Source organism: Leishmania infantum, chromosome 5 (genome assembly GCF_000002875.2).
Source record: "Leishmania infantum JPCM5 genome chromosome 5".
Classification (NCBI taxonomy): Eukaryota; Euglenozoa; class Kinetoplastea; order Trypanosomatida; family Trypanosomatidae; genus Leishmania; species Leishmania infantum.
The window spans coordinates 403,965-423,334 of NC_009390.2; the positions used below are offsets into that span (position 1 = coordinate 403,965).

Sequence of the window (19,370 nt, forward strand, 5' to 3'; positions counted from 1 at the left end):
ACACATCATACCCGTGCATCCACTCGAAGAGTTTGTACGTGCTTCAAGTCCGTGCCGTCTCCGTGCCCTGTTGTGTTTCTTTCTCCTCTCTTGCTTAGACGCACGCACACACACACACACACAGACACAGACACACACAACTCTCTCTTCCCATCAAGCACGCGCACACACGCGCACCGGCATATTCGTCTGCGTGTGTGCCCTCTTCCTCTCCCCCATTTCTCCTTCTCTGCGTGTGTGTGCTTGTGCGCTCCAGTCGCGCTGTCCGTGCTACCCTCCCTGCGCGCGCTATTTTGTATTTTTACCTTTCTCCCCCCTCCCCAAAAACACACATATATATATACACACACACACACAGCCTGCCCCCCCCCCCCCCCACACACACACACACATACACGTATACACACGCGTACACGCACAGGCTTTTAGTTTGAGTGCTTCCCTTCTGTTCGCTTTTCTTTACTCTCTTTTGTTGCTCTGCGTGCCCCCGCCCCCGCCCCGACAGGCGAAGAGAGCACACACGTGTGCACGCGTCGGTGTTGTGCCACTGTGCTTGTGCCCGTCTTTCTGTGTTCTGGAAGTGCACACGCACCAGTGCATCCGACCCGCTCAGACCCCCTCCCCCATTCACCGAACACGCCGCGACCTTCCCTACCTCCATCACCAGAGCCGCTGCTGCAGTGAGCGCTGCCCACATTCAATGTACAGCAAGGCAGAGGATTCATCGCACGACACTCCGTGCAGCGGCGCGGCTGAGACGGCCACGACAACGAAGCGCCTGCCGTCTTTTGTGGTGACTTCCAGCAATGACGCAACCTTCACAAAGCCCACCACGCCTGCCAAGACGGGCTCCTCCATTACTCTCAACCCGGACGCGCAGGAGTTCCGCGTTACCCCTGCCTTTGCCGGCACACTCTTTTCCATGCCATCCGCAGCCGCACCGGCACCGCCGCAGCAGCGGTGGTTCCAGCCGGCAATGGATTTCTCGACTCGCCCAACGGCTGGCAACAACGGCACCTCGCAGAGCAGCAGCTCGCCTCCCCCTGCTTCCCCCTCTGCCTCCGCTGCGAGCGATGCGATGGATAACCGGCAGCTGGTGGAGCTGACGGAGGCCTACATGCACCAACTCTACGACCGAAAGTGTGATGACGAGAAGCTTCACATGGTCTCTGTCTTCCACTTGCACCCGCGCACCACCGACAAGCAGCTGAGTCGCATCTTCTTCCCCACCGGGGCCTCCGCGGCCGAGGTTCTGGAGCCGCGCATGATGCCGGAGCCACTCGCCAAGGCGTTTCTCGCGGTGCGTCAGCGCGCTGGCGTCGTCTTCTTCACTCGTAAGGACTTCGCCATGGTTGGCGTGGAGAAGGTGCACGACTTTGTGCCCCATGGCCAGCACCAGCCGCTCGTGGTCCGTTACTGCGGCCCCGATCACGAGGCGACGCCGCTGTCCGGCTCTCCACTGCCCCCACGCTCTCAGAGCAGCGAGCCGCTTCGAGGCGGCGCGCTGTCCTCTGCAAAGGCAACCAGTCCAAGGCCCAGTGGCCGCCCAACACCGCCACAGTCGCGCCACAGGGATGCATCCGACCCGAGCGACGTCTTCCCTGCGAGCGTCGTGGCGGTGCCTCCCCTCTCCGGCGGGCTCGAGTCCATCGCGTCCGCCGGCACCACGACGCCGGCGCTGGACGCCGGCGCCAACTCCACCGCCACCTACGACTCCATCGACCACCACTTTTTGCAGAAGTACGCAGGTGAGCAAGTGTACCTTGTCGGGGTGCACAATCTCGCCTACGGCACCACCCCCAAGTCGCTCTTCAAGATGTTCTACCCGATGGGGGCCCTGAACTCGGAGCTGCTGCCGCGACCCGTCTCGGTGGACGGTAAACTGCGCTGCAGCGGCGTCGCCGTCTTCGGTTCCAAAGGGATGGCGATGGAGGCGGCAGAAAAGATGAACGATTTCGTGCCGCACGGGCAGCGGCGGCCCATCGTGGCCCGCTTCCTTAAGCGCACGACGAGTCCCGCCTTCGCCAGCTCTGCCGCGCCCGGCAATGGCAGCAGCATCACAGGCAGCGCCTACACCGCAACGGCGGCGACGGCGTCCACGCCTCGCGGGTCGATATCGTCTCCCAGCCCCGCTTCCGGCATCTCTTCCGCGGCCGCCCTGCTCGAGTCCGTTGAGAAGCAGCTGCGGTCCAAGTCTCTGAATGACAGCCAGCTTGCGGCGGATATGGCGGCGCTCGTCTTGTGTGCGGAGAGCGGCGAGGCAGAAGCGAGGAAGCTGGCGGCGGTTCTGCGGGACGTGCTGCTCTCCATGAGAGACCACTCTACCATCCTCGCGAGTCCGCTCTCTGGTGCCCTCCGCACGCTGCACAGCACGTTAGGCATTCGCGTGCGCACCGCCCCGGCAACGCCGGCAGACGCCTCGCTGAGCGTCCGCAAGGGCGTTCTTTTTCTCCAGCAGATTGGCCGTACACTGATGATGCTCGTGGCCGACACCGAGGCGGCCCGCCAGACCCGCATCGTCGCCGCGGTGCAGTGCGCCTACCTCTACCAGTACACGTACCTGCCCAAGACGCCGCTGTGCTTTGCCGCGACGCTCTTCCGAAACTGCGAGAGGGAGCTGCGGGAGGCGAGAGAGTTTCTGTGCCGCGAGCCGAACGTGCCGTCGAGCCTCGCTGAGGAACAGCAGCACCGCCCCTGGATCACGCTGATGGATGCGCTGCATGAGATGGTGAGCGTCTGGCGCTCTCTCGACCCCCGAACCTACGCTCAGGACGCGGTGCGCGAGGAGTACGAGCGCTTCGTGTGCGAGTTCCGCGGCATGGACATGAAGCGCAGCAGCCCGGTGACTAGCACTCTCAGCGCCGCTGCCGTAGCCGCTGCTGGAGGAGGAGAGCACCACAGCGGTGCCTGCACGCCGCGCAACGACGCGCTGGAGGTGCCTGCCGAGGCGGCCAACCACACGCACTCGGCAAAGGGCTACGGCGGCAGCAGCGTCAACGCAAGTGCGAAGAAGTCGCAGTTCGTGACCCCGAGTGCGCGACCGACGCCGCGCCGCGTCGTCTCGAAGTCGTACAGCACCACCAGCGACTGGAAGGTGAAGCAGAGCACGCCGCTTGCGGGGCCGAACTGCGCCGTGCCACCGCAGGTGATGCTGACCAGCCCGGCCAGCGACTACACCCAGGGCGCCTCCGAGTTCTCGGCGGACAGCAACTCCGCCGGCACGGCGATCAGCAGCGCGCTGCGCTCGCTGGGCCTCACGCCGCAGCACCCGAGCATGCGCTTCAACTGGGGATCGCGGCTGCTGTCGGCGGCGCCGCAGCCCGGCATGCCTCCCAATCCAACTGTGTCTGCTGCTGCCATGCTGCCTGCAACACCGACGTTCTCTGCGCCTGCTTCCACGTCTGCCACGGCTAGTGCTGCTTCCGGCGCCCCCACCGCTGCCGCCACTTCCGCTGAGCGGTCGGACGCCACGATGACGGAGCGGACGGTGTACATCACGAAACTGCCCTCCTGCCTCAGCGCCGGCCAGGTCCGGCGTCTGCTGCTGCATTTTGGCGACTTCCGCAAAGTCCGGCTGTGCCACGATGACAAGGAGACGACGCGCATCGGCTCAGCGGAGGCGCTGGCGGCGCACAACCTCAAGTTCGACCAGCTATGCTTTGGTTTCGTGGAGTTCGTGGAGAGCGGCAGCGCCAAGGCGATGGTGGAGTTCTTCCGCAACGAGGTGCACACGCCGAGCGCGTTCGACTTCTTACGCTCCAAGGACGTGCACGGCTTCGACGACACTGAACTCAATCAGCTTCGCAACACACGCACCAGTCAGGCTCGCAATCCCATTCACGATCAGCAGTCCCTCGACGCCACCCGCACGCAGCCGTGCCTCTTTGGCATCATTCAACCACACCACACCGTTGATACATACAGTGATGCGATCACGGCGGAAGAGGTGGCCGAGGCGGTGCGACAGCTGCACCGAGGAGAGGAAGAGGGAGCTCAGCAGCAGCCACTGCCGATGTGTGCGTCCCCCTTCATCCACCCGACCGTCTTCACCTCCACACCCTACTCGATGGCCGTGCCGAAGGGCGTATCGTTCGAAAGTCCGGTAGCAGCCACCGCCTCGGCGACAGGCGACAACAGCTATGACGAGAACGACGGTGGCGGCTCCGTCGTTGCCGCCCTGCAGCCGATGGACGCCGTACACTTTCCTCGTGGCTTTCCATACCACGAGGTGTTCGCTGCCGCCGCCTCGCAGACGGGCGACGGCGACGGCGCTGGCCACCACGACAACGGTGCCGGCAGTAGTGGCTACTTGCCCTCAGACGACATGGACCTCTACGGCAGCTGCGCCCCGGTCATTGTGGAGGAGGAAGAGGACGAAGTCGAAGGGCTGCAGGAGTACCAAGTGCAGCAGATCCTGCAGCTGCTGAGCTGACGGAAGTGATGACAAGCGGGGGATGCGGCTGTGACCGCATCTGCGGTGTTTGGGCTTTGCATGTATTTCTTGTGCGCGCGTGCGTCGCTGCATCGATGCTTCCGTTCGACCTTTCTTCGCTGGGGACTCCCTTCCTCCTCTCTCTGTGTGTATGTGTATTATGTGTATGTGTGCGTGTGTGTGTACCGTTGTCTGCATCGTTACTGCGCTGGTGCACCGGGCTGGGCTCCTTCCCTCCCTCCCTCCTTTTCCATTTTCCGCTCCACACAACCGCTCCACGCCCCTCCTTCCCCCTTCTCTGTATCTCGCGCGCGCGCGTGCGTCCGTGCAGGGGGGAGGGGCAGCGTATGTCTCTCATTCATGTGCTTCTGTGTGCGTGGGCGTTTGTGTGTTTTCCGTCTTCTGTTTTTGTGTTTCTTGACTCTCTTTTACCGTCTCTCTGCCTCTGCCCCTCTGCTCACCCGCCACGGTGGAGGGCAGGATGCGGACATGCGTGCTCATGTCTATCTATATGCATATGTGTATATATGTGTATGCGTGTGGGTGTGGTGGGTGGAGGGATGCACCGCCAGCTCCCATTTTTTTTTTGTTTGACTCCCTGACTGATGTGCTGGCATGCCTGTGGTGCATTGGCGAACAACACACACACACATATACATATATATATATATCTGCATGTGTGCGTGCCCCCTCTAACTTAATGTACGTTGATGGCGGTGATGACAAGTATATATATATATATATTGTAGCCTTATGTTGATAGGCAGACCACTGAACTGCCACCAGCCATCACACCGCGGTTACTGCTGCTCCATGGCCGTCATCTCATAGGGACCTTTTTTCTCTCTCACCTTGCCGTGGAGAGAGAGAGGGCTGCGTGCCGTGTGGAGATATGTGACCGGGCGCTCTGCCAAGGCGCGAGCCGAAATTAGATGTGTGGCTTCACCTACCCCGTTGTGTGGATGTGCGTGTGTGCGCGTGCGAGTATAATGGCGCACACCGACATCCATGGGCGTATGCGGCACCAAACGTTGTCGTCCCCTTCCTCTTCCACCCTCGTGGCACTTCTTTGCGTGCGCACATCTGCCTTTCTCCCTCACATGCCCCTCTCTTTGACCACGTACACACACACGCGCACCCACACTACCAGAGCAAGTCTCGCGTGTCGCTCACGACGACACGGGCCCCCCGCTGCATCCGTGCGTACGTCTTTTCATTCCAGTTCTCTGGCACTCATTCACGCAGGCGTTGATATCAGTGCCGCACCGCATCTCGGAGGCCGACCGACGGTCACACACCTGCTGCCCAGCAAAGAGAGGTAACACGGCATCCTTTGTGGTGCATCGCTGAGTGCGCGGATTGTGACGACGTGCGCGATGGTTTTGTGTGGCGGACTGCGATGCTTGAGAGAACGCCCCTCACTTCGGCAGCAGCAACGCCACAGTGGCTGCAACGGATCCGGAGCGCGTAGCGATCGGCAGCGACGAAGTGCCTCCGATCCATGAGGCGCCCGCGGGCATCGGCAGTTGTCGACTGGCCCACGTATGCTATTCGGAGGTGAATCTTTGCGGGCTGCCGTCGTCCGCAGATGAGTTCGATGCGCAGCGCTTGCTCCTCCGCTACCTGGCGGTCACCGGCTGCATCCTGTGCTGTGCATCCCGGCTACCGGCACGCAAGGAGGGCTATGACGCTAGCAATCACGGCTGCCCAACCGGCTCGCAGCGGAGGTGCCCGCCTGCTACGTCGCCAGCACGGGGGCCCTTCCACGCTGTCCCGCCCGACACCTACTCCGCTCCCACCCATGGAATCGTGCACATACACGGTGTCCTGCACGTGCTTCGGGTGCGCGGGCAGCTGGACGAGGCGCTGCAGATGTGGCCTTCGTGCGCGATGAGGTGCGGCATGACCTATTGTGCCGTCGCAGCGCTGCCCTTGGCCGGCTGTGCAGGTCAACCTGACCACCCGCGAGCCCCGGCGTGCTGGGAGCGTCGCGCTTACCGCTATGCCGCGCAGCGCCTCGCTCGAGGTCGGCCGCGGCAGACGAGGATGAGGAGTACGTGCTCCTTGGCTAGCGTGACGCCACCGCTGTTGTTGACTCTCGAGACCCAACACGATTGTATGAGGACGCCGTCATGGACTTTCAAGGACGTCCGTTGAGGCCGTGCGACACGTTCTGCGCGCACTGACTGGAAGACGTACTTGGGGCTCTGCGCGGTGCGCTGCCTGGCTGCAAGAGGCAGCTGACTGGCAACGCGCGCTGAGACACAGACCGTCCGGCAGTGCCGGTGCAGGTCCACCCCTTTCTCCCTTGTGCGCAAGTGTGCAGCCGCGTACATGTGGTGGCCGTGCCCAGAGCCTTGGCGAGCCGCCAGATCCGGTACGCACCCGCCTTGGGCTCGCCGGGGCTTTGCAGATGGTCCACCGCGCACTGAGCTGTGCCGTATGCAGCGAGCAGCACAAGGGTGAGCTTACTGTGTCATGACGGCAATTGCGTCTCTGCCGACCACACGCCGTGTACGGCTTCTTGCTGGCCACGCTGCGCAGCGTGGCCAATGACGGCGGCAGGCGTACTGGAACTGAGGAAGTCGGGGAGGGGGGGCGATGCCGACCGTGCACAACAAGTGAGAGGGAGGACATAACGGTGTTGATGGCGTTGTGAGTGCCATCCACTTCAATCGACGGCGACGACCACCGACGCTGTCTTTTTTTGTTTTCTCTTCCTTATCTCTGAGCTGCCCCCTCCCCAGCGCGGTGTGTGTGCGTACGTGTACGCGATCATGTCACGGGCTACAGAGCATGCATACGCGTCCACAGACCCACAAGGCCACTTCGAAATTCTACAGGGCAGGAGGGCGTGCCTGTGCATTCCTTGCATGCCACAGGGAGGCTTTCCTGCCCGACGACTACACAGCCTGCTCTGCGCGCGCGTGCATCTCACGGCGCCCACAACGCCCATGCACGCGTGCGTGGAAGGGGGAGGCTCTCTCGGTCTCTCTGCGTGACTACAACAACTCGATCTCTCCTGCTCTTCCCGCCTCCCCTCCGCCCATCGCCTCACGCACACCTGCACGTGTACACACAGTGGCGCACGCCGCGCACAAACTTCGCGCACGCACACTGGTGATTGCTTTATTCTGTGTGGCTTTCATGTCTTCTCTGCCCGGCGCGATGCGTTATCACCGCGGCCTCACTGCTCATGTAGCGCTTTCCGTCTTTTTGGGCGCAGGTGGTGCGCAGGCGCGGGACGGCAGCGACGGTGTCATGGAGAACTTCTCCATCTTTCTCTTCCTGTTCATCGGCGGCATCGCCCTGGGGGCGGTCATCATGCTGCCCATCGCGTGTCTCCGCTGGCAAGGGCTGCCGCTCGAGTTGCAGCCACGCGAGCGCTGCATGTGGGAGACGGCGCCGTCGAGCAAGATGAGCGCCGCCAACCTTGTCTTGATGAGCAAGATCAAGACGGACACGCTGGACTCGAAGAAGAATGCGCTGAGGGCTGGCGTGCTGTAGGCGGCGGCCACCTTGAACACGTCGCCAGCCGCGTTTGCTAGCCCCTCGTTATGCGCGCCAGCAGGGAAGTCGATGGACGACAGGTCGCAGCAGGCGCATCACCTCGGCTCTGAACTACTACAACTCCGCCTGCTCGGTCAGGTGTGTCATCCCAGATGGCGCCGCCGCCGCCGAAGACGACGACTCCTATACTTCCTCACGGCGCAAGATGTAAAATGCGTGAGCGAGTGCCGGATACCGCTCTCCTGCTCTCGACCCCTCTCTTCGCATGCGATGCGTGTGGCCACGTTGTCCATTCGTCATCCTGCGCACCTCTGCCGCTCTTCCCCCTCCCCTCCCTCGCCCTGATGTCTGCATTTTGCTCTCCGTGGGCGTCTCTTCTCATTCTGTGGGCGTTCGCACATTTTTGGAGCTGCGCCCACGACCCCCTCCACCACCACCACCCCTTGCTTGGCTTCGTTCTTCGACGAGGGTGGTACATGTGCATCACGCAGGCACCCACACGCACACGCACTCTCTCTGTGTGTGCAGGCGTGCGCTTGTGTATGCGCTCAGCGGTCTCTTTCCTGAAAAAGACGAAACATTTGGTTCATCATTCTCCACTCGGTTGGGCGTCGAGGATCGGGGGAGTGGCCGCCGGCAACCCCCTCCCCCCACCCCCCAACCCGTGCTTCCGAATCGCCGCGGGGTGGTGAGGCGAGAAGTCAGAGGTCGCTCGCACGCTGCTGGGCCTTGTACGGACTGGGCAAGTGGCCGCTGTCGATGAAAACGCGTCATGCCGTCTCCTGGGGGCCCAGGTACAGGGCCGCGATGTGTACGCTCTCATGATCCGAAAACTCACCCCCTCCTTGCCTGCATGGCCTCTGGCGTCTATCCTGTCCTCTGCTCGCACAGCGTGGCAGCTGCAATGCACTCTCTCCTCCCCTCTCTTCCTGCAGACGATGCGCCAGCTCAACGGAACGAGTGTTTCGGCTCATCGCTTCACCAGTCACCACCCCGACAGAGACCGCCACCGTTGTCAAGCATGTTGGGTGCACCGAGTCCGGCAGCAGGCGAATTCAGACGCCGTCTTGCACAGCTTCGGGGGTGAAGGGCGGACTAGGCAGCAGAGGCACTAACGGGCCGAAGATCCTGGCAGCCCTCTCCGCGCCGAGGAGCAGCACCATCCGCGAGAACCCTCAAAGAGCTCTGAAGGCAGGGCTGCCTGTCGAGTGGCTGATAGAGGGACAAGACAATGAGGTGCTCACAGGGGTGGAAGCTTGCCACGCGGGAAGACGACACCCCACGGAGCTGCCTTTTCCTCTGCCAGAGTGCACGCCAATGCAGCTGTGTTGCGCGTGCAGACGACCGGCGATGCTCACGGAGGACCTGACCGGAGCGGGGCTGTACCGCCAAGTCAGCACTGCGGAGAGAAGCGACTGCTGCATTCCCCTGCACACGCGACATCGCTGGCCAGCCGGTATCCCCGCATGGGGTCGACTCGCCGCAAGGCACGGCAGCGTACTTTTGGCTTCGCCTCCGTCCGTCATCGTGGGGGCCAGACGTACGCAAGACCTTCTCGAGGATTGCGGCACAGCGGCTTCTGACCTTCGTCAGGTGCATGGCGCAACAACGCCTCGGCGCTGACTGCGAGGGCTTCTCATGTTGATCTATGTGTTCGCAGACGCATCAGATGAAGCGGTACGACGGCCCCCAAGACCGCACCCATGCCGCTTGCGCCCCGGTCTTCCACAGGGGCACAGCGAAAGGCGGCCTGGGGAGGCGAGGCTTCCGTGCACGGCTACGTGGACTTCCGTAACTGCAAAACCGAACAGACGCCTCCACAAAGGGCCGGGGGCCGTGTCCTCCCCTTTCCTTATCATGTGCGGCCGGTTTGACACCGAGGAGAACGTCCCGCTGGAGTAATCCGAGGCAACTCATGGCTGAGCGTCGCGAGGAGGACCTGAAAAGCGTCGACCAATCGTGTCCCGCTACGCAACGATGCACAGCGCGCTGACACCCCCGTGCCGCTGTGTGCTGATCGGGGGCAACCCATGAACACCGAGGAATCGCCGGAATGGTCAGCAGTGCACGGCAGGATGGCACCGGTTGATGGGCAGCGAGATTCCAAATCGGGCGCCACACGTGCCCGGTGGGTCTGACCTACAGAGGAGGGTCAGGGCCAACCACCTCGTGAGGCCCGTAGCCGGTGGCATCCCGCCTCAGCAGGCAGGACGGTTTGACGCTGGCGGCACCGACCGAGCCAGCGGACGAGCAAGCAGACCTCGTGCAAGGACCTCGCAGCGGCCAAGAATAAGACGAGGCGGGCGGGGCGCGCTCAAGGACGTCGACCCGGACCTGAAGCTGGCCCCAGTACGCAAAGCAGTGGCCCACCATCTGGCGCAGATCGGGAAGGGGGTCCTAAAGGAGGACATGATGCAACCAGCCAGACATGCAACGATCGAAACGGTGCGGCGACACCTGGGCTACTCCCAGCAACCTACGTTGGAGGCCGTTTGAGTGCAGCACAACGCCTCAGTCTTCCTCTCCAAGACCCAACGGGGTAGGCCGCACGCCGCCAAACGTTCATGAATTCTCGGCATTGCCGCTAGCGAGTCGCCCGAGGGAATTTGGGTGCTCCGGGGGGCCTGGCCGCGGGCCAGGGCGCGGCCACCCCCTCCGGCTCGCCTTAAGGGTATGGCGTGGTTGGGTGCCGGGGCTGGCGTATGCCCGGCGGCGGCGGTGGGGTGATGGCTGAGGTGGGGGGGCTCGTTTGTCCCGGCCCCCCCCGCGCCCTTTAGGGGGCCGGGGGCGTGCAGGCAGCTTTCGGCAGCGGGGCGATAGCGGGGGGGGGAGGAGGGGGTGAGGGCTTGTGCGGGTGGTGAGGCGGTCGGGGCGCCTGTTGGGGTGGTGTGGCCGCGTCTTTCGTCGTTGGGCCGCCGAAGGGTGGGGGTCTGCGCAGGCGCGGCGCCGAAGGCTGCCGGCATGTCTTGATTTCATGCGTTTCCTTGTCACTGGGCGCTATACGCGTGTATTTGTCGGTGCACACCTGCACACACACAGCCGCCACCCGAAGCTAGGTAGCGAGCAAGAGAGGCATCGCCGCTGTCCCCGCCGCCTCCCCCCTTACTTTTCTATGGGCGACGGCGCTGGTGGGGCTGCGCTGGGGTTGGGTGCGTCGTTGCTGCTCTGCGCACGCTGCAGGCGTTGCGCCGCCGCTGCGCCGGACAGCCGCTCCTGCTCTTTGGCTTCGAAGGAGCGGACAACGACGAGCAGTTCCTTCATCCGGGTCACCGCGACGTGCATCTCGCTAGTGGTCAGCACCGGGGCGTAGTCGGACGGGTGCGGCTGCAGGTCGAGAAGCTTCATCTCCTTCACGCGATCCACAACGACGCCGGTGTCGATCTCCTTGTCGCGCACGTCGGCGAACGTGACGAGGTGGTGCAGCATCATGCTGCGGCCCACGGCGTCGAGGATGTAGTTGGGCGTCAGGCCAAGCTCCGCAGCTGGGTCGATCGCCTGCGCCTTTGCCTCCTCCGGCGTCGGCGGCGGCACCGGCGGCATGCAGAGCAGCGCGTAGAAGCGCTTCCAGAACTCTTCGTCTACGCGAAAGCGGTAGTACGGCATGGTGAGCGGCAGGCACAGGCTGCGCATGGGGTCCTCGGTGAAGTCGCCGTGCATCTGCGCCGTCTGCGCCCGAGTCACCGTCGCCGTCACCTCCTTGGAGAAGACGACGTGGGTGCAGTAGTCCGTGTGGTAGTCGTCGCCCCTGGTTGCCTCGAACACGCGTGCCAGCAGCAGCGGCCGCTCCGTCGCGAAGTGCACAGCCTGATCGAAGGGCTTGCAACTCTTGACGAGGCTTCGGTAGTAGATGATCTCCATGTCGTTCAGCACCGCCCACGCAGCGGCGGCGCCGTAGAGCCGCGTGCGGTCTTTCTGCTCCACCGCAAACGCGAGGTTGAGCAGCGAGGACACGGCCTGCTCGTCGCGGCGCAGGTTGACCAGCAGGGCAGCGCGCCAGAGGTACAGGGAGGTGATCTCCTCCCGCAGATCTTCGTCCTCGCGGAGCGGGTTGGCGCCGGCGTGGATGCTGTCGGTGCCGGTCTTCGGCGTGGCCGGCGTAAACTCATGACCGTCGGAGCCATCGATGATGAAGCGTGCCTCGAGGCCGCGCCCACGAGCGCCCGCCTTCAGATGCGCGTCGACCGTGTGCTGGATACCCTTCACCACCTCTTCGAGCTTCTCTTCGGCAGCCAGGGCCACCAAGGCACGTATCTCCGGCGCCGGGGCGTCCTCAACCTCGTACACCTGGCGCTCCGCCAGCACCTCGGCGCCCTTCGTCACTGGCCGCATGGTGAAGCACTGTGGGAAGCGACACGTCGGCGCGCCAGCGCATGTGCACCGCCCACCGGCACCGCACCGGTACTGCAGATCGAACACGGTGCTGCGAACGACGAAGTCGCGCCGCGCTTTCTCCACGTCGGAGGCCGGCGGCGGGGCACCGTGGAAGTGACGGGCCGCGACGACGCCGCGCAGATGCGTCAGGGACGGCTGTGCTGGCGCGGCCTCTATGAAGTCGGAGCAGTCGCACGGCGCCAGCGGCGTCCGCCTCGTCTTCAGCATTGACGTGATTTTGGAAAAGAACGACTTCATGATCGTGCCTGTGACGAAGTCGGTGTGCGTGACGGTGAGATGGCGAAGCTGAAAAGGTGAGAAGGGTGGGTGTGCGCTGGTGCTGGGGCTGGTGCCGCTCCATCGTTCTTACGCGTGTGGGGGCGATAGAGGAAGATGGGGAGGTTGGGGGTGTGGGTGCGTGCGTGTGGGACTCTTTCTCTGACAAGGGTGGAGCACAGAGAGCACCCGGCAAGGTGGGGTGGGGAGACTGCATACACGGTGACATTCCATGCCGACCAGCTCTGCCGCCCCACTGCCTTATCATCTCTCTCGCGCGCTGCGGCTCTTCAGCTTCATGAGCCGGCGCGAGCAACTGCAGGCACAGCGCACCCATCCGACAAGCTCATAAGGGGACGGCGACGCAGAGGGAAGAGAGTAGGGCGCGCGTGCCGCTCCCCGTATTGGCGCCTCTGCTCTGTCCTGCTTAACGGACGAGGATCGACAAGACACACAGACACAGACGGGCACACTCACGACAGAGAGGCGCACACGCTGGCGCCGTCATCACCGAGACAGACATGGAGAGAGACCGTGCGGCAGCAACGGACAGACCAGGGGGAAAGCGTCGACACGAACATCAACCCGGCCGCGACACTTCACCGAAGCACAGACCACCGTCACTGCCATCGCCGCAGAAGGGGGGGGAGAGAGGCGAGACAGGGAAAGGCAAGAGGAACACGTGCAGCGTGAGAAACTCGTAGAGTTCTACTGGAACAAACACGCATCCCCACAGAGGTGCGGGTGTGGGTGGGCTAGCAGTGCCTCTTCTTGCTCTATTGAGCGTACGGCACCGTGCTCACGTACTCGTGCAGGCGGCTGCGCATCTGCTGCACGACGCAGTCGGCGATCCACTGAAGGTTGTTGATCTCCAGCTCCTTCAGCTTCACGTAGGCGTAGAAGACACCGTACTGAAACTGCCGCGTCATAGCGTCGTTGTACATGACCACCGACATCTCGACAAACCGCCGCTCCAGCGACTTCTTGCACGCTGAGTCCATTGCCCGGCTGCCCTCGTCGAGCAGCTCAAAGTAATTTGCGAAGCGGCGTAGGCGATCGCGCAGCTGATCCTCGTTCTCGCTCTCCGCGATGTCATCGTGGATGTCGACGAGGGAGCCGATGCTCGGGAACACCTTGCGGCGGTCCACCGGCGTGATCTCTCGCATGCCGAGGGTGTTCAGAGTGAAGGTGAGAACCATGCGATCTGCCTCGGCGTCCAGCAGCGGGCACATCACCTCGCGCGTCTCCCCACCGAGGTTATAACAGAAGTCGTAGAACTGCTCGTAGTAGTTCTTCATGAGGATGCCGCGGATGTACTCCACCGAGAGCTCATCCAAGTCGCGCTCGAAGCCGCCCTCGGCGCTGAAAAAGCGGCCCACCGGACTGTCGATGAGCACCACCTCGAACATCTCCTGCACGTCCGAGGCAGCGATCAGCGTCGGCATCTCCGGGAAGACGCCGAGGGGGTGGCACTTGGTTAGCAGCTCGAGGTTGGCGCGGCCGCTGCGCTTCGCCACAATCAGCTTCAGCACGTTCGACAGCATGTACTCGTAGCTGATAAAGTCGAGAAACTGACAGAGCGGCGGCTCCGCCCAGGAGCGCAGCTCTTTGAACTGCTTTAAGAGCACCTCCTGCGCGCGATCGACGATGATGCGGGAGGTCAGCGTGCCCTCCTGCTGCAGAAAGTTGCCATAGTCGGTGATCTGCAGCTGGCTCTTCATGTCACCGAGGTTGTCGCACTGGCAGAGGTTGTTGTACTCGTCGACGCGGAGAAGGGCGTCGCGGTAGCCGTGTACCATGGCCTCGAGGTGGCCCTCGTGCACGTTGTAGTCCATCATAGTGCGCCCCATTTTTTCGAACACAGCCGTGTGCGTTGGTGTCCTTGCCGACCTTCGTGTCCTACGCAGAAGAGGGAGGGGTCCAGGCGACAGAGGGCAGACGACGTCGGGGAGCAACCGCTAATCTGTGGGTATAGGGGAGGGGTACGTAGGTGGCGAGGGAGAGATGCTAAGAGAGGGAGCGAGACGGCGTGCAGGCGGTGCGATGCCCATGTTGCATGAGAGTGCATGTGCAACGGGATGGTGGTAGTGAGGATGATGAGGGGTCAGATAGAAGTGGAACGCACGCATAGAGAGAAGCAGAAGCGGAGGTCGGCGTTGCCCCTCCCTCCCGCCTTCATAGACAAGCGCTGAACACCCATGCGCGTTATGGGTGTCTGCTAGAGGCTGCGCCCCTCCCCCTGTAGAGATGCGACCATCCTGTGGTCGGTCCTCCAAACCCACAGGACACGCACATCCGTACGTCATATCAGATGTGAGGCGTATCTATGTGTACGTAGTAGTGGTGGGGCTGCAGCTGCACTTGACTTTGGGTGCTGGATGGGGGGTGTGTCGAGAGAGAGACGACGGCTGCGCACAGAAGTCAGCGGTTGAAATATGGGGAGTGGGGGAACGGGTAGGGCGTCGAGGAGACGGGCACCGATGGGCAGCCTTCGTGCTCCTCCCTCCCATCTCAGCGTACACCATGGCCGCCCCCCCCCCCCCCCCACACACACAGACACACTCAGTACCATGTGTGCACCGCGACAGGCTCACAAGCCGTTCGAGGGCGGCAACTGCAGCGGCACGGACAAAGTCGGCTGAGGCGGTGCCGCCTGTGCCGCTAAATCGTTCAGCATTTGCATCTGTGCATGCAGCCACCGGATCTCGAGTTGCGCCTTGCTCAACTCAGCTTGCGCCTCCTGCTGCGCGAGTGCTGCCGTCTTCTTCAGCTCTCGTATCGTGGCCTCTTGGCGCTGCAGCACGCACGTCTGGTCGTGAGTTTGGCGCTGAAGTTCACGATAGCGACGGCGCAGCTCAACAACTTCAGCGCGCAGGAGCTGCAGCTCCACCGCATCTGCAGAGAGCGACGCCGTTGCGGCGTGCGAGACTGCTGCCGTGCCACTGCCGGCGGTGACATCAAGGTGCGCCACTGCAGTTCCACTGTACCCGGCACTCTGGTCGGCGACAGGCCCCGGCTGCCGTTGATGGCCCCGACCCTGGAAAAGCCGGTATCCCACCGTCGACGTTTCCGCTCGGCAGCTACTGCTGGAGGTGCTCAGAGCGTCCTGTGATGCTTCCACAACTGCCGCTCTCGGTGGCGTAGGCGGCGCTGAGGACTTAGCCATCCGTGTCGCCGGCTGCTGCGCCGCTGGCGGCGACGGGCCGCCCCCGCTACTCAAGACGCTGGCGTCCACACCGACGGAAGTATCGCGGGTCCATCGAGGCGGCGGCGTGAGAAAGATGGCACGGGAGGCATCTGCGCCTGCGGCCATCGCCACAGCCGTGTGTGCGTCGCCCCCGTTGCGTGAGTTGCTAGAGGGAGGTGGGCTGTGACCGCTGCCTGCTCTGTTCGGCGTTGGCGACACGGCAGCGCGCTTCGCATAAAGGCCTGGCGCCGACGCCGGCACCTCCAGCATCTCACCCAGGCGAGCACCGCGCTGCTGGAGCGCTGCGGCCAACACAGTAAGCTCGCCGCCACGCAAGTGAACGGTACACGGTTGCGGTGCCTTCTCCACAACAACGCGGGCGTCCACAGGGGAGAAGAGAGAGAACATCGTTGCGGTGGCCGGCGCCGACGACGATGGCGCGGTGCACTGCCAGCGATCGGCGAGGGAGGTCAGAAGGGCATCCATGGCACGTTGCGCAGCGGCCAGGCTCGGAAAGGCGGCTGCACTCGCCAAAGGCGAGGGGCCCCGGAACGCGGCACTCAGCGTGCGAGAGGCGTAGTTCAAGCGAAACTGCACAGACGATAGCACAGACCTGTCGTCGTCCCCCACGGTTGTCCTCACGGGCCGCTGCTGCTCTCTCGCTTCATCGCTCTGGCGGTCGCTTGCCGGCTCGATCGTCGGCCGCCGCGCTGACCTCGCGAGCTCATCCGCCAGCGATCCGTTCACCAAGCATGGGTTGCCGCTCATATCGAGACACCGCAGGCGGGCTAGTGCCGGGGCACACGTGACGGCGGCAGCGGAGGAAGGGGAAGGGGAGGAAGGCCAGCGTATCGGAGTGAAGAGCCGGCGAACATCACGAGCGTCTTCGATGTAGTTGTGCGACAGATCCAGGTGCGTCAGAGCCGTGCACCACGGGCGCAGAAGAGGGTGCGTTGACGAGGGCGCTCCACCCTGTGCAGTTCCGATTTCAGCGTCTGCCGACTCCACCCACACGATCCCCGGCAGAGAACGCCCACGCAGGCGGTTGTGCGAAAGGATGAGCACGACGCCGACCTTGTCGCTGTCTACGGTGCCAGAGCCTGACTTGGCGCCAGGCAACAGCGGAGAGGCATCCGCCGCTGCAGGTGCTGCTACCGGTTGAGAGTACGCATGCGCCCCAGTGGCGGCCGACGCGCCGGCGCTAAGCGAGATGGTCGTCTCGCCCACGTCAAGCTGGATCGACGTCTCGGCGCTTCGCGACGGACGCGTCGCGAAGCTGCGGGCGCCTCCTAGAGACCGATCCGAGGGTGGCTGCTGCTGTTGCTGACGTGAGCAGCAGGTACGGCAGTGGTGGTTTGGATGCCCGGCCCCGCCAGGCGCGTGGGAGCGCTGATGCGTTTCTGCACCCACCGAGGACTGGAGGCTGATAGGGATAGACGCGGTGGAGATAGGCGTATGACCTTCGTTGTCGTCACCGTCGACGTGCTCAAAGGCGATTTCTTCGCCTTCCTTCGCCGCCGTGCCATCAGCTATCAGCTCCGCAGCTAGGGCGACACCTTCCAGGGCAGCTGCCCCCCCGTGCGAGGGCTCGGCTGTGCTCTCCGAGGCCACTTTATGAAGAACATCATATGCGGTGGGGCTATTCAGAGAGGCAGCTTCCCGAGACGGTGCCGCGAGCATCAGCGGAAGCCCCTGCAGCGACTCAATGGAGTTGTAGGAGAGGTCCACGTAAGCCAATCGCCTGCACGCCTGCATGCCATCCACGGATGTGAGCGCGTTGTGCGTGGCGATAAGAACAGTCAGCGTATCAGCTGCGCCGCCCAGCCCCACCAAGCTGCACAACTGATTGTGATTGACCAGGAGATGTGTGAGGGAGGTGAAGGGGCGCAGCGCGCTGCTCTCCTCCTCCAGCGACATGTGCGACGCGCCGGCCGATGCCGTACCTAAAGACGAAGACACCGCCGTATCGGTATCAGCAGCAACACGGACGTCGCCTTGGCTGGAGTGCGCGAAGGGCCGCTGCAGGTTACGGAGATGATTGTGGCTGAGGTTCAGCTTCACCGTGGTGGGGATTGCGGCCGCCTTGAGGCCATAGATACGCGAGTGCACCTCCCCCAGCTCGTAGATGTTGCGCCGTTCGAGTGAGACATGCATGACGCTGATGGTGCTGCCGCTGGGTCGATACAGTGAGGAGGGGAGGGGAGGGGAGGGGAGGGAAGGGAGAGAGGAAAGGGAGGCCACAAGAGAAATGAGCGCGAGAGCAGCTGCCCGGCAATGTCCAGCAGAGGGTGGGTGAAGGGTATGGGGCAGTGTTGGTGGAACGCGCAGGACAGGAGAGCCTATATGTTCGCACAAGTACACGAGCCTATGATTGGCGTAATGTGGAGGGGTGGGTAACCCTGAGATGGTGATGGGAACCGCCGGCAGCAGGAGGGAGAGGGGGATCGAGCAAGCGTCCGTGTGCCGGGGTTGCCGAGCGTGGAGGGAGGGGAAGGCAGAGGCACAGCACACAATGCAGCCACCTCACGTCTTTTACGAGCCACGTTGGATGGCAAAAGGCGGGATAGAGCGGTGGAGAGGGAGGGGGAGTGGTGGCTGTTGTGGTGATGCTGGGGATGGGAGGGGAGCACAAGGGGAGAGGAAAGGGCCCTGCACTGTACGCAGCTGGCATCTCGGGGGAGGGGTGGGAGGTGTGAGCAGCGGCGGCGCGTCTGAGCCCTTTGAAGACGTGCGAACGTGCGTGCTGAAGCCACTGTGTAGTGTCCGCAAAACAATGTGGGCGCTCATCTACACGTGTGGGTGTGCTCGCTTCAGAATTGCTGAGGAGGGCGGCGCGAAAACCAAGGGCGGCACAGGCGGGGGTGGTGGCGGCAGGCCACTGACGCAGCACGCACGCACGCTATAGGCGTCTACGTCAGTCTCCTACTGAAAGATGACGGGAGGAGGAGGAGGAGGAGAGGGAGGGGGGTGAGCGCGAGGTGGACTTGGCGGGCGATAGTTGGGGTGGGTGAGGAGAGTACGGACACAAAGCAATACGCATACTAGAACACACCGATGCAAGTGCGCCGACGGGGTCTGCCGAGCCTTCACTGCAGATGCCACATGCACACACACACACACACACACACACACAGACTGCGCTTTCTGCATGCATTTTTAGTCACTGCCCGCCGTTTCTCCATCCGGGGCGGCCTGCGCTGACGCATCTTCACCGTGTCCGTACCGCGCCGCTAAACGTCGGCTACGACAGCGGCGCGTTGCCTCTTGCTCCGTCAGCTGCTGCGCCGCCCGCGCTACCTCATCCATGGTCGGTCGGCACCATGAACGGCGGTTACCCTGGTGTATCGCATTGCCACCCACATCGTCATCGCTGCTGCGACTGCCATCGGATGAGCTGCTGCTTGATGTGGCGTAGTCGTTGCTGTCCACAGCACGATACTCCGAGGCGTAGCGGACGCGGCTGTGAGCACGATCGATACAGCGGGAGATGACCCACATAACCAGGAGGGCCGGAATGCCGAGGAGGACGAGAAGCATTAAGATGTCCTCGTCATCCTCGACGAGAGAGCGGGAGATGGCCTTGAGGCCGTGGAT

General features: G+C 63.2%; 5 protein-coding genes across 5 annotated transcripts; 2 read left to right on the forward strand and 3 right to left on the reverse strand.

Moving 5' to 3' along the window:
- Positions 1 to 700: 700 nt before the first annotated feature.
- LINJ_05_1110 (conserved hypothetical protein) lies at positions 701 to 4,432 on the forward strand (the record flags this gene model as incomplete). Its single annotated transcript, XM_001463037.1, has 1 exon — positions 701 to 4,432. One exon carries the CDS (start codon positions 701 to 703, stop codon positions 4,430 to 4,432), a length of 3,732 nt encoding a protein of 1,243 aa, XP_001463074.1.
- Positions 4,433 to 7,600: 3,168 nt separating this feature from the next.
- On the forward strand, positions 7,601 to 7,939 carry LINJ_05_1120 (hypothetical protein, unknown function; the record flags this gene model as incomplete). The annotated part of the gene is made up of 1 exon (XM_001463038.1): positions 7,601 to 7,939. One exon carries the CDS (start codon positions 7,601 to 7,603, stop codon positions 7,937 to 7,939), a length of 339 nt encoding a protein of 112 aa, XP_001463075.1.
- A 3,105-nt stretch (positions 7,940 to 11,044) lies between these two features.
- Positions 11,045 to 12,571, reverse strand: LINJ_05_1130 (conserved hypothetical protein; the record flags this gene model as incomplete). Its single annotated transcript, XM_001463039.1, has 1 exon — positions 11,045 to 12,571. One exon carries the CDS (start codon positions 12,569 to 12,571, stop codon positions 11,045 to 11,047), a length of 1,527 nt encoding a protein of 508 aa, XP_001463076.1.
- Positions 12,572 to 13,365: 794 nt separating this feature from the next.
- LINJ_05_1140 (vacuolar ATPase subunit-like protein) lies at positions 13,366 to 14,439 on the reverse strand (the record flags this gene model as incomplete). The annotated part of the gene is made up of 1 exon (XM_001463040.1): positions 13,366 to 14,439. One exon carries the CDS (start codon positions 14,437 to 14,439, stop codon positions 13,366 to 13,368), a length of 1,074 nt encoding a protein of 357 aa, XP_001463077.1.
- A 740-nt stretch (positions 14,440 to 15,179) lies between these two features.
- Positions 15,180 to 17,930, reverse strand: LINJ_05_1150 (hypothetical protein, unknown function; the record flags this gene model as incomplete). Its single annotated transcript, XM_001463041.1, has 1 exon — positions 15,180 to 17,930. The coding sequence occupies one exon, from the start codon at positions 17,928 to 17,930 to the stop codon at positions 15,180 to 15,182; it is 2,751 nt and encodes a 916-aa protein (XP_001463078.1).
- Positions 17,931 to 19,370: the final 1,440 nt, after the last annotated feature.